Genomic DNA, 15,729 nt, shown 5'->3' with positions numbered 1-15,729 from the left:
AAATTTAAAAACTTTAAACTTTGCAGGTTGAAAATAAATAAATATTTTTTTTTCTTCTTCTTTTCAATTTTCATCACCAGATTGATTTTTCGAGATGTACGTAAAACTTTAATGAATGTTTTCATCTTAAATAATTGCGGACAAAGAGAAAATTATCTACAAATCAGCACCAAAGATTTAAAAGAATATCTCGAAAATTTCAAGATATCAAACGTATAAGGAATAATTCATGAAAATTAATAGTAATTTTTATATACAGTATCACTTACCTTTTGTAAGTTTGCATCTGCACCAGTACTTCCACTATGAAGAGTTGCACATACATCGTCAAGGATTAAGAAGAGTCCTGGTAAACGTTTGCCTTCCAAAAGTTCGACAACAATTGCGTTATTAAAATACTCTATTGGAGTCCATTTTATATGTTCCGATATATACTCTTCCTGAAATTCATAAACAATAATTTGAAAATTAATTAGTTTGACCAATTATTTTCAAATTCAAATTTTAAATTCTATCGTTTCTCAATTACGTTAACAGAATTATAAGAAGACTAAATATTAGTTAAATCGACCGTTTATCCTACATCGTTTCTACATAAATAATTCACACGATTTTATAATATAGCTATCCGTTCAAATCTGTTCTTGAGGTTTGAATTGGTAAAGTAAATGGTTCCGCTCCGAATCTCTTTTCGATGATCCACAGGGACAAAAGATGTCTTCAAGAGCGAGCAATTTCGTTGTTTTACGAATCTCTAGCGTTTTTTTGCACGCTCTAGTTGCGCCAAAAGTGGTACGAATCTTTTTGTTTCGACCCATAGCTGAACTAACAACTGTATCACATTTTACGTTAACAACAATTCGCGAAACTTTTTAATCTGCCAAGATTCTTTTTTCTTATTTTTTATATGCTTTAACTGTTGCATCTCGTTGTATCATACCTTCCTTATTTCTCGAAATTTTAACATAATATCGAAAATTTATATATACAATTTTCCAGCCATTTAAACATTTTTAACGACACTTTGAATTCCATCTTCAATTTAGCAATATAATTTCTCTCATAAATTTATCAACAAAGATAAATCCTCGTGTTTTGATTCGAATAAAATTGTATTGATCGAACGAGATTAAAAAATATCTGAGAATATGTGTATAAATTACGAGATAAAAAAATCACAATTTAAAAGCCATTTTCCAAAGTATTTTCATGTATGTTTATGTACACAATTTCATCAACAATTCACAGAAACTTCTTATATAAACACATGAAAATAAAAATTCAGAAGAACCGCAAATTGAGCACCACTGTTATGTTTGTTTCATTTAATAAAAAAAAAAAAATACATAATCGTTACGTAAAAGTAATTTACGTATAGTTGGTCGTTCATGAAATAGATTATTACTTCATACAGGGTAATTAAATCAAACGATATTACGTTTCGTGGGAAAGAAATTTCTATTGTTTTGGAATGGGAAAATTAAAAAAGTAGATAATGTGAAAGATAAATGCACATATCTACTAGATTCGTTATTGTGAAAATTTTTAAAAAGTTCATTTCTCGGTAACAATTTTATTAATATAACTTGTACATAAATAATTACGAGTATTTATAATAATAATAAACGATATTTATATGTGAATAAAAGATGAAAACATATATAAATATTTATTATTTATATATGGATTTATAAGAATGTAACAATATAAAATCAATCCTAGAAAGATACATTACAAATATATTAACACGTTATAATAAATTAAATGATGAATTCAGAGGAACTTTCACTTTAATGAAAGGTACGATATTCTACAATTAAAGTTTTCACTGTGTTGAAGAATTAAGTAATATATTTACGATGTAATTATTATGTTTATCACGTGATTACGGCTAAACTTTTTTTTATTTACTACAAATATATAATTAATCGCTTTCTCTTTATCAATGATGAATTGAAACGTTTACAATTATTGTGATTATCGACCAATCTTTTATTTTTATTTTCATTTGTTATTATTTATTTAATATTATTATTACTCTGTTTTTTATTTCTCTTTTATATATAAAATGTTCATACGTATACATTTTTGAAGAGTACATTTTAGAGATCAAATAAAAGTTGAGACATAAAAATATCGATTGAATCTTACTTATTAAGTTATAAGCAATTTAATTTTGCGCTAGATGAAATGAATTTAACTTTTTCTTTCAAGACAAAGAAATTACGTATTTAATCGAAATTATTAATTTCGAACATTTATGAAATATTTATGAAATATGTTTGAATTTTTTATTTAGATATGTTTCTAATTACGATCATTCAATAATTTATTTATATAATAATAATTTAATGATTTAAATTCTCGTGAATGAGATTAAATATAAAATAGATTTATTATCATTTTCATTAGAATTATAATTAAATTTGGCGATAGTCAATTATTTTGACACAAAAATTATAATTGCAATCGATCCATAAAATTCTAATTTTATATGAGATTGATTGTCCCATATTTTTATATAAAAAAAATGTATATCTTTCAGAATCGAATTCAATTTTTATTATCCGTATATTCAAATTCAAGTTAAAATTAATATTTTGAATATATTAATTCAATATTTGGATGGTAAAAATTCAACCAATATTCAAATTTAAATTTATATTATTGTTTTGTTTATCAAATATTTATACAGTATATTTATATTTATAGATGATATGTATAAGAAGTTTAGTTTAAAAAAAAAAAATCAATAATGGAAAAAAAATATTTGATCATTCAGGAAATTGAGTATAGATTCGATATATTATGATATATGCAAATATATTCTTTATGAAATTTTCTATAATATAATCTTTGTCGATATTTTTTTTAATATCTGATCTTAATTGTCAAAAAAAATTTATTTTATTTATCTAAAGAAAAAATAATTATAAAAATATATTTTAATCCATCTAATCTATAAAAATATATAAATTATCAATTTTATTATTAACTTTATTATTAACTCTTTACTTGATATTTAGAATCCATTATAAAAAAATAAAAAAATATTAAGTACAAATGCAATTAAAAATAAGAAATTAACGTTTAACGTAGATAGATGAAGTTAAATTGTAACACTTTACTTTTTTCTTTTCTTTTTTTTTTTTTTTTTTAGCAATATTTATTAATATACACGTACATATAAAAAAATAATATTAGACAAGGAAAGAAAGGACAATATTTTATTTTAGAACTACATATCTCTCGATGAAAGAATGCTCCAGATAGAGTCCCTAATGAATCGTTTTAACCCATTTTCTCAGCTTTGAATAGCAGGATTTCCTGTGACATCTTCTACACCGTCGAAAATAAAACCGTTCCGTCATTACACTGCAACTGTATATTTTGTTCCAAGAGATTTCCATGGATAATGAAACCGTTAAGTCTCCTCATTTTAAAATTGATAAAATCTTCTCATTTTAGTCATCTCGACTATATAGACGACTAAATAAATAAATAGATATATAGCCATTAACAAGTTATACGTACGTACAACAATTTTATTAACCAATTTTATCAAGTATTCGTTCGTTAAGAGAACATTTTTCACCGAATTATCCACTCATTGTCGTTATATAAAAATAATTCAAAGGATATGTAAATGTGCAAAAAGATTAGTTACTTATTTAAAATTAAAAGATTATATAAAAAGAAAAGTAAGTAATTGTGAACAATTATCTGACTTCTTGCGTTATATTTCACTGTCAGTGTGCTAATTAACCCTTAAGATCACGAGTTCTGGAAATCTACATAAAGACTCAAGCGAAATCATTGCGGTTCATTATGGATTTTTCTAAAATTTAAGACGCGTACTTTAAATATTTAAAACTATAATAAGATCAATCGAATAATTTTATTAAATACTTTTTAATATTAACATGACTTGAGCAATATTTAAACAATTGACATAAAAATTATTATTTATAATTCTTTGGACTAAAATATTTCACTTTTATAATTTCATTTGAATATCATTGAATCGAATTATATCCTACACATGAACAATGATTTAATAAATTTAAGTTACTGGAATCAAACACAACACGATATGATAAAATATTTGAGAATTTAGATTATTCAAAAAAAAGGTTTCTAAAACCTTTATTTTTTTCTATTATTCGCATATATGTAATAACAATAAATTTAATATTTTAATAAAAAGTATTTACAGTTTTTTAAAAATTGGAATAACTTGTAAATTCTTGAATATAAAAAAATTATTATTATTATATTCGAAATAAACATAAAAATCGCGTGGTAAGTAATTTTTTCGCACATTAAAGTATTGGAAAGATTTCACTCGACTTAATTCTTTTAAATGAGATACTGTACATAAATACGCGTACGTATATACGCATAAGCGTATCTATATATGCGTGACACGTTCGAGAAAGCCTGCTATTATAAATGTATGACAATGATACGTTTTTTTTGATTACATAAATAAAAGAAATTCATTTGATAGATGAAGTTGAAATAATATAATATAATATTTGAATATTGATTTCGAAATACATTACATTGTGTCATTTCGAGTTAATTAATATCTAATAATTTGTGATTTTAAAATATAATAAAGAAATTAATTATCATATATTTGTACGATCCACTGTATTGAACATTTCCATTTATCATCTTATTTTGGACAATTTTTTATTATGTTTTTTGATGGTAAATAAGAAAAATAATGATTTTAAAATATAAAAAGGAAATTCTTTATTTTACTACTTGCTGGTAAAAAAAAAACTTTTGCAATAATTAACACTCGAGATTATTTCAAGAATACGATTATCAAAGTTACTTCATAAGTTTTTCCTAATTTTTAAAAAATTGTAGAGTAATTAAATCCCATTTATCCTTTCTATAAAATTCAATAATACGCTTGAATTAAAACTAAATCTTCTTAATATTTCGAAATTTAATACTATCACCAGGAAGATAATACACGATATCAATTGTAACAGTTATAGGGACAACTGCGGTTAAAGGAGGCACATGTGAAAAGAAAGGGATCAAAGGAGAAAGTAAAGGATAGAATGAAAAAGAAGGAGGGAGGAAGAGAGAGAAAGAGAGAGAGAGGCGATGTTTCACTTAGCTATTTCATTACCTTCACTCGATCCTTGGCCGCAGTGCAAACAGAGCCATCATCTGTGTAACGCGTATTCAATCGTTTCAGGATCGTTTCATAGATCGATCATTTAAATTTGCGTGGGAATCATGATCGATAAATTATTTCACGAACGAAAAATGCTAAAATATGCCCGATCGATCGACATTTAGCCGTTACAAGTGATCGTTCGTAGCTTTAATTTGTTATAACGAGATAGCGCTGGATTATTTTACATCGGAGTAACGTGCACCAGTTTTTAGACAGCTGCAATCGACCGCAGCTACACCCACGAGATTTATAGATCCGGAAAGATCATATTCGTATTAACCTATTTCGATCTTATATTTCTCAGGTACGTATTTATATTTTGATCAAATACTGCTATTCATTTTTATTCAATTATTATCCAAATGGCTTGCAAACAACTAACGTAAATTTTATTAATAATTATTTTTAAGGTAATAACACACCTGACCATGAATCAATAGATATTTAACAAAATGTTACGATAATGTTAATGCAAATAAGATAAATGAACAATATGATCGCAATGTAACGAATTAATTGTTTCTATTGTAAGGAAATACTATTTTATAATAATCTTAATCTATTTTAATAATGCGTAACATCATTATAATAAAAAATGTAAATAATTCACATTGTTATATTGAATAAAAAATAAGTAGTTCGCTATATAATTTTATATTTATTTCGAAAATTTAAATAAAATTTTTTTAATTTAAGAAAAATAAATAATTTATTATGACATTATAAATACTTTTACATTTATTTGTTTTTCATTGTTTTAAATTTTATAGAATATAATTTAAAATCGAATGGAATTGGAAAAACAAATTTTATAAATTAGCAAATGAATTATGGATAAAATTATATTGCATATTGTAAAACATTGTAGAACATAAAAAATCATATTCAAATTTCATAATTTTGTAAATTGAATGAACAAAAAAATTAATAAACAATTGGTAAAATAAATTTTATATCATACAATTGATAAATTAAAACATTTTTTCCAAATCTTGACTTTTAATTCAGTAAAATGACAAAGAAATCAATGTACAGTAAAAGTAAATTTCATTATAGTTGTAAGTAATATTATTATTAAATGAAAAAACATTTCAACAATATAATATATTATAAATTTTTGATAATATCTTCTTAATTATAAAGTTTTCATTTTTTAAAGTCTCTTTTACACGAAAAATTCAATAAAATAAAACTTCCATTATTCTAATCAAAAATTTTAATTCATCGAGTCGAATTAGTAAATTCAATTATAGATATTGTCCTCTTACAATATTAAACGTAATACTAAAATAGATTAAAATAGTAAAATTAATTAATTTTTGCAATATCACGTGAATATAGTTTCATCATACATTCATCATAAATACATTTGCAGTATTTATTTATATATATATATAATTTATTTTTTTATTTTTTGCTATATACACTTTTTATATTCTTATAATAATTTTATACGTTTAGTTTTCTACATTAGAAACACTTTTTCCTATAACCTATCCGGATCGTATAATTGATTTTGTATTACTAGTTCATATTTTACGATTATATTATTTGTAGTTCAACGATAATTTTAACGAACATGTGTTCATAAATGGATGTTTTACGATTTTTTTCTTGAAAAGAAAATTAAGATATTAAAAATCAAATTAAAAAAAAAAATATTTGAACGAAGCTCATTGAGATGCAAAACACATGTTACATATATAATACATTATTTTCAATGATCTCCAAGACACATTTTTTAATTTCACATTAATTCATTAGTTTTTCAGAACAGATAGTCAAGTATTCATTTATGAAGATAGCTAGAAACAAATATCTATTATAACTCTCAGTGCAATGCGAATCATAAGTGACGTAGTAAATGTAAGTGTTTCTAGTAAATATTAAATAACTTCTTAACTCTAACGTAAAGTACTTACTCTTTTCTATGTCTTTGATGTCAGAACCGTTTGTATTTTACTGTCTTTTAAGAGTTTTCTCTTACATTTATTACATATCTTGTGCGAAGATAACTCAATAAACGTGAAATTTGAAGAGAATGAATAAAACAAAATACGAAATTCATACGTAATTGAATTCAAATGACGATTTAACTCGACTGAAAGAAAAAAATGTGCTTCGTATCGCATCGATTTTTGTATCATTTTATTACATACACAGATAAACTTTAAAAACTTCAATGCACAACATGATTTTTTATGCAATTTTTGTTATAGTATTTATTTATATTAATTTTTAAATATTAGAAATGAATATATAGAGTATTGATATATTCATAAAACATCTTCGAAAGACCAAAATATACACAAAAGTTATAAAAATATAAATCAAGGTTTATTTATTAAATTGAAATTTGCATTAGACGAAGCGAGACAGAAGGAGTGAGACAATTCTTTAAATAAAATGTATTAACCTTGTATTATTTTTGTTACAAAGTGTAATTTTTAATAAAATACGAATTTAAATTGATAAAAGGAACGATGACAGTTATCTTTCGATTAATCAAGAAGAATAAATTCTTTAATTGGAAAGATTAAATTAATTTACATTGAAAATAAGTTTCCAAGCTTTTTCGAGCATTCGAAAATATCGTTAAGATCAATTTCTTTAGAAAAACAAAAAAGTCTTAAAAATAAGAGTACGTGACTTTTACGTAATCAAAAAGAAGAAAAGTTAGAAAGAAAAGAAGCCGCAAAGCGATAATGTAGTATTCTATTGCTGCGGTTCCAAACCATCTTGACAAGAACCGTTTAACAAGAAAGGATGATGTGAATGGTAAACACGTCATGCTTCCTATAAGTACTGTCTATTCAAAACAATTGATAATACCGCACGTGCGTTTGTGCGAAAAAATGATTAGAATGAAATTATGTTATATTAAAAAGTTGTAAAAATTTTGCAAAAACAATATTCTACAGGAGCAAAACAATGATGAAAAGTACACGAAGTTAAAAATTGAATTATATTATCGAATTTTAATTAATTTATCATAGGTTTCATTTTTTAAAAAGATTTATTTCATCGTTAAAACGAGGATCAGTCAAAGAAGCTCAAAAAATGATATCATTTTGAAAAAACTAATGTAATTTTTGTTATTTTTAAAAAAAAGAATCAAATTTTTCTATTTGATTCCTAAATATTTCCTTTGAGAAAGTTCAAAACTGAAATGCACTTACAAGCGGAAGAGAAGTCCCACTTAATGATTGGAATAGGAACAAAAATAAACAAATGAATTAAATTGGAAAAGTATATTATATTTTTATTTATTTTTATAAAATAAAATACGAAACAACAAAAAATAATTAAAATACGAAATAAGCTTTCTCGATTGATTTCTCATTTTATTTTTAAAAATATTATATCTAATATATTTATTTAAAATTATATTTTGAAAATTATTTTTATTACTCAAATTTTACTTATAATTTTTATTTGTAAGTTTTAAGAATTCAGTAAAAATTGTTTGAACAAATTCATTTATTCTATTATATATAATATGCCATTATTGAAAAGCAAAGGAAAAAGAATTCTTATTTTTTATCTAATGTTATACATAGATGTTTATTTGTAAGATATTTTTTAAAAATTCTAAAGATCAAAGCAAATACAAATTAGTTAAGACTTGTCAAAGATAAACAATTATTTAAAAAAGATTTAAAAAAAGAAAAGAATTGAAAATTAAAAGGAATTATTTTATTATATTAGAATAGAAAGTGATATTGTTATGAATTGTTATAACAATAAATATACCTGTGCAACAGATATAAAAAAATATCCAGGAAATTAAAAAATTGTAAATTATAAAGTCTACTTCAATAATTTTCTTATTACATGTTGAATCTTATATACGTACGAGGTAAATTATGTTTTTCAAAATTAAAAAAATAATACGTTCCCTTTTAAAGGCACATATAAAAATACACAATAGAAATACACATATCTAACAAAATTATGAATCACTTAACTCTATCAATTTAAAATATGCCAATGCCAATAAGGAAACAAACAGCAACAAATATAACAATGATGTAAAAATAACAATGATGAAAGTAAAAAAAAAAAAAAAGAGCACCTTATATCTGAAAACGAAACTTGAAAGTACAAAAATGCGGTACATAGTTACCGGTAGAAACCTGAGTCATTTGACAGACCGACTCCACGTGGACTCTTACGTTCACCGAGTATAACCGAGTACGTTCACCAGGGCAACGAATGCACTTGCACTTTTTAAGAGAACCTGTTTCCACTGTAACGCGAACCTACATTGAAAGAACCACACCCACTAGAGAACTCGAACCATAGATCTGTTTGGAAAGGAGGACCTTTCCGTTACTATGCTAGGTGAACCAGCCATGATTATAAATTTTATCGCGAGTTATTTCCTTCGATACGTTTGAAAAGTCTGTATTCGAAGCAAAAAATTAGAAAGGTTTATTTACGTGGTAAATAAGTAATAATAGTTATCGATCGTTTACTATTGTATTGATTAATCTATATGAATATATGTGAAGCAAATCTAAAAGATTTCACGATTATATTCTTTTACGATGTTTATTTGATTATTTAAATTTACGAAAAATTAATAATATGGATTTTAAAATTCATCAATCATTTTCAATATTACTGATAAAGTATTTATTAAAATGTTATTATAAAAGTAACGTTTACTAAATTATTTTTTAATACATAATCAATACACATTTTTTAATTCATCAATTGTGAAAATTCATGTTATGGAATTAAAAAGTAAAATTTTAAAAATAAATACAGAAATTAGAATTTCCAAGTAACGAATAAAAAAAAAAGATTTAAATTGATTTAAGATTTAAATGGACTAGTTAAAAGAATTAATCTTGTATAACTGTTGCAAGATAGAACCTAAGAACTCGATGTTTATTAGAACGAATCGTCACATCTAAGAGAGAATGTAATTTCATATTCAAAACTAGCACACTAGTTTACTCGAATGAGGTGGATTTTATATTATAATATTTCATAATTTTATTTTTTTTTTTTATCATTCACATAAAATAATTATATATTAGGATTGAACGAAAATTATATGATTATTTTTTTAATATTTAAAAATGTCCATAATCTTCCAGATTTAGTGAGATATTTTTATAAAATTAATTTTTGTGGAGAAAATTTTGAATTTTTTATTTTTTTACACATATTTTTAAACATATTTTTCAACTTTTAATTATTATTTTTAATATTTATGGTTTAACTTTATTAATAAATGACCAACTACGAATACTTATGAATTGACAATTTTCTTTAATTTTCTTTTATTTTAATCCAAATCTAATCCAAATTTTTTTATCCAAATTTATTTTTAAGAAACAAAATTTACCATAAATTAAAATGAAAAATTAAATTATTGAAAATATTGAAAAACAAAAATATATTTTAAATTATTAAGTAAAAATTTATAAATAAAAAGTTTATAAAATCAATGAATTTAACATTTAACATTTGCAATACTTCAGAAATTTTTTTGATTAAATTCAATATTTAATGAATAATCATATATATATTTTTTAATATCTTTCTTATTATATAAATATCAAATTGAACGATTCCTTTCTTTCTTTATTTCTTTCTTCATTTCTTCTTTTTTTTGCCAATTTTGAAACAAATTATTATTACATTATTATATTATTATTATTACAGTTTTTAAGGAGAGATATAAAAAAATTCTAATTTTTTATAGAATTAAAATATATATACCTATTCATCAGTATATTTATAATTAAAATACTTTGTAAAAAAATTTTTCAAAAAATTTTGTATGCAAAAAATGTTGTAAACAATATAACATCGCTTATATGATTAACGTGGCAAATGATTATTTATTATTTTTATTTTATATTTAATTCCACTATTTTATTCATTCTGTGAATATTTATGAAAAATATATATTCAAATTTATTTAATTTACCATTAAATATTTAAAGATAAAAATATAATGAAACAAAAACTCTCCAAATTTAATAGGTATAAGTGAAATTTTTAATTTAGATACTATTATAATGATATATTTCGAATACATGTAAATAAATTAATTTTAATGAATTTTATGTTTAATCATATGTTATTTAAATCAATTCTTCTATTGAATATATTTCTCGAATTATAAAAACTGTGCCATATTTAATATATATGGCTTACGTAAGTGAAACAAGAGAAATTGTATCATTTTGTTCTTTAAGGTTACTCTTGCGAACAGGTAAAACTTTCACTGCGTTTATTATAACGTGCTCTCATATATATATGCTGTCTCATTTGACTGACCAGAAATGCTAATGTTTTCCTGGTTTTCATTTCTTATAACTGTAGTGAAGACAAATAACATTCTTTTATAAAAAGAAATTATGCATTCTTAATAATTTCAAAACTAAAATATTTTTTATGAAAACAATTTAATTTATTTCAATTTAATTTATTATTATTAATATCATTATTTATTAGGGATAAGAAATCATAATTTAAAATTTTTTCTTCCTCGATTGGAATTTATTTTTTGTTGTTTTTATACAAATACTTATTTACATCTATTTATATAGATATGTATAATTAATTGTATGTATAATTAAAAATATAAAATAAAAAGATATATAGATTATGATTATTACATCAACATTCTAATTAAAATCAATATAGCAAAATAAAATTTATCAGATTTCAACCAGATGTAATCATTTTTTATGTTATAATAATTTTTTAAATACAAAATTAATAAATTTTGAATTACTCTTTAAATATTTCCAAAAGATCAAAAATTTTGTATTTTTCAAAATGAAATTTAACCAAATTTCATAATGTTTTTAAATGTTTCTTTATTTACTTATTTTAATTATTTTAATAAACAATGAAATCTTATAATTTTTACTGTTTTTCAGAAATTAAATTAATGTTACTGTGAACTATTAAAATGTAATATTTGCTTATAATATATGAATATACTGTAAGTAAATAAATAGTGAAGTGAATGATCTATTCATTTGAGATATGAATGAAATATATAGGGTGGGAACAGACGACTGGTATGAGATGACTCCGTATGCAAAAATAAGTTGAAAAAAAAAGAATAATTGCAAACATTTCTTGATTCTATTTTCTCATATTTATTTCTATTCAATTTTAAATTCTTTTTAATCAAGTATTTAATTCTTATTTATTATATTTCTTATATTTAATTTAATTTCCAAACGTGATTTTCTTAAAAACAAAAAAATATTATTCTTTTTTTCAAATTTATTTAAAGATCTTTTGTACCAAATATTTTATGTACAGGATGTTGAATATTCACGGAACATGCTGAAAGACCAAAACAAACATTTGATATATAAAAATCGGTTATGATTTTATAATTTATTAAATTATAAACTATTTAAGTTTATATTAGAAACAAGATGGAGATAAAATGACTCTAGCTTTATTTAACAAATTCAGAATTAAATTATTTATAATTTAATGAATAAAATTCAATCTGATATTTTTATATATCAACTTTTGTTTTTAGATTTTTCAAAGATATCTATCTATATCATAAATATATGTATATTAACATGTAAATATATATGTATATTAACATATTCTTAATAATTCAGAAAGAAAATTTTCAAAACGAAATTTTTATTTACGAATCTTATAATATTTTTTGAAAATACTGAATTCCTCTAATTATAATTAAACACAGAATTATGCTGAAATGCGTAATTTTAAATATATATCCAATACATGTAATTATAAATAAATTTTATAAATAGTTTTTTATTTTATCATATATTTTTCTATTATGAAAGGAATGAATCAAGAATTTTTTTAATTATCTAATATTTAATTTTGAAAAAATGATATATTAATACATAAATATTTTTTATTTGCATAATAACTAAAGCAGAAAAATTATAATTATAAATTTGCATCTCTACAATTTTTAAATTTAAGAATAATAATTACAATATTTTTTAACTATCCAAAATTAAAAAATTTAAAAACAAAATATTAAAAATATGAAATCATATTCCAGAATGTTAACAGCAATCAATTATTATACGGCAACGGTGCTCTTTGCACTTATACATCGATCATTCTCGGCTATGGTTCTTCCAAGGCCACCTTCTTCACCAAATTATATTCAACGTTTTGATCGAAAAGAAAATGATCAAAAATTTTATGAAGGAAAGCATTTACAAAATTTTTTACAAAATTCTAATGTGGAAAGAGCTAATACCAACGATTACAGGTATAGCAATCATATTTATAATTAAACTATTATTTTGTTTTTTTAACTTTGTAAGAGCTGTTAATACTAAGCATATTTTCTCTATTTATTCTCTAACTAGTTTTAAAATCACATTACTATTACAGTTATCAAGATAATTTTTATTTGTAATATAAAAATATTATAATTGATTGCAAAATTGATTTTATATTATTATATATATTATATATATTATTATATCACAAAAAAATTCCCAAATTTTAATATTTGTTTATAATTCTACTATTAACAACAAAAATTATTCGTAAGTATTAATAACTTTCTTATGTGATTTTTAGATTTTTCTTTTAAGTCAAATTTGAGCCAAATTATCAGTAATTATTTAACTATTTTATAATAAATTATACATGAATATTTTTTTAATTATTTACCTATATATATATAATATTTATACGTATATTGTTTAGATATATATTTTTGATTTTAAATGCAAAAATAAAATATTTATAAATATTAATATAATAATAATATTATTATTATATATTAATATATATATATTATATATAATAACATTATTCTCAATATATTAAATTATTATTATTATATATATATATAATGTAATTCGGATATTTTCATTTTTGCAAATCTATTTTATTAAATTTAAATATGAATCAAATTTTATTTTACTATAATAAAATCAATTCATATTATTTTTTATGATATAAATCTAAAATCTGAACAATATAGGTTTTAATCATTAAATATAAATAAATTAAGAGTCAATATAATTAATATCAAATATAACTTTGAAATAAATAATTTAAAAAAATTATATTTTTTTCAGTCTCGTAGAAATCGAACTCCAAAGTCCGGATGAAATGGATGCTGCTAATCTTCAAAATATTGTACACGTAATGTTGAAACAATCTGAACAAATTCAAAATGAAACTTATCCTCATCCGGAAGTGATATCACATTCAATTTTCGGTGTAAGAGATGTTGGCCTAACCTCAAATTTCAAGATGAATGTTAACGAAGACAGACATGTTTTAGGCCTCCCGAAACTTCAAAATCTTGATGAAAAGTTTTATTATTTAAAAAATAGCAGACCAAAAGTGTATGTGAACGTACGAGGTCATAGCGGTTCTTTTCAAAAAGGTAATAATCGTCCTAAAACGACTTCCAATAACAATCCTATAGAATTTCTTCGAATGACACCTCCTCTGGAAAGGCAAACTGATTGGAAATCTCATTACAATAAAATAATTCACCCGTTAAAGAAATTCGAGCATCGAATTAATACGAAACGTGAATATCAGAAACATCTTTCGAAGAATGAAATAAAGAAACTTAGTAGATTAGCCGTAATATATGGTTTGGAAGATCTCTCCACTACCGAGAGTTCTATGGTGACATCTAGCGAGTTACCGAAACAAATACCTGCACCACCATCAAAATTACCGAGCAGAATATTAATGGCACAGACAACTCCTGTTCAAAGATACGCTTTAAGAAGAACAAATATATTGCCGGAATATAGTTTTTCCGATATTTGATAATTTTCAAAATGTACAAATTATGTACTTAAAATATTTTTCTTAGGTCTGAGAAATGAAGAAATATTATTGGATATCTCTTAAATACAAGCAATATTAATTTTATTATATCAATTAGATTATTCATATTATAGAAAATTTTTCATATTAATGATATGAATAATTGTTGATATTTTCAGAAAGTTTATTATTTTAAATCAGTTTAATTGTAAATAAATTTATTTTGTATAATTAAATTAAAAAATATGAATATTACATAGAATATTAAATCACGAATAGATTGCAGATGTTTATGCAAAATCAAATTTTTATAAATAGGAATTAGGAAATGGAGCTTAAATAATGGAATAAAATGGATTTTCTTTATTCTTCAAATATCATAATATATATGTTTCGAATATTTTATACTTTTTCGCACATCATGTAACTTTTGTAAATTTTTCAAATATTCAAATTTATAATATATTCAAATTTTGCATAAATACATTTGCATAAATATAAATATATTTGCAGTATAATTATATAGAAATTATGAAGAAAAATATACACTTCTAAAAATGAGTGTCTGTGAATTATTTTTTTTTTTGTTTTACAGATAGAGCAAATATTGTATAATAAATACAAATCGTTAATTTTAACTATAATAAATAAAAATATTAAATTTACATATAAAATTTTGAATTTTTATTTTATTATTTTGTTTTAAATAAAATTTAGATTATTTTTAATATCAT

At 22.2% G+C, this 15,729-nt stretch overlaps 2 protein-coding genes across 2 annotated transcripts in view; one reads left to right on the top strand and one right to left on the bottom strand.

Annotated features, from left to right (window-relative positions):
- The window catches only part of LOC107999601 (unconventional myosin-Ie), a 43,198-nt gene that overhangs the window by 6,852 nt on the left and 20,617 nt on the right, over window positions 1–15,729 (bottom strand). Inside the window, exon 11 of the mRNA XM_017059543.3 lies at window positions 270–440. Within this exon, the coding sequence (XP_016915032.1) occupies window positions 270–440 (171 nt within the window). The remainder of the gene's footprint in view (window positions 1–269; window positions 441–15,729) is intronic.
- On the top strand, window positions 5,155–14,995 carry LOC107999602 (uncharacterized). The gene is made up of 3 exons (XM_028667539.2): window positions 5,155–5,507; window positions 13,245–13,460; window positions 14,284–14,995. The coding sequence occupies exons 2-3, from the start codon at window positions 13,246–13,248 to the stop codon at window positions 14,993–14,995; spliced, it is 927 nt and encodes a 308-aa protein (XP_028523340.1). The 5' UTR covers window positions 5,155–5,507; window position 13,245.

Source organism: Apis cerana, linkage group LG2, assembly GCF_029169275.1.
Source record: "Apis cerana isolate GH-2021 linkage group LG2, AcerK_1.0, whole genome shotgun sequence".
Lineage (NCBI taxonomy): Eukaryota > Metazoa > Arthropoda > Insecta > Hymenoptera > Apidae > Apis > Apis cerana.
The sequence above is the reverse complement of the archived record's forward strand: the minus strand, read 5'-3'. Positions and strand labels throughout refer to the sequence as shown.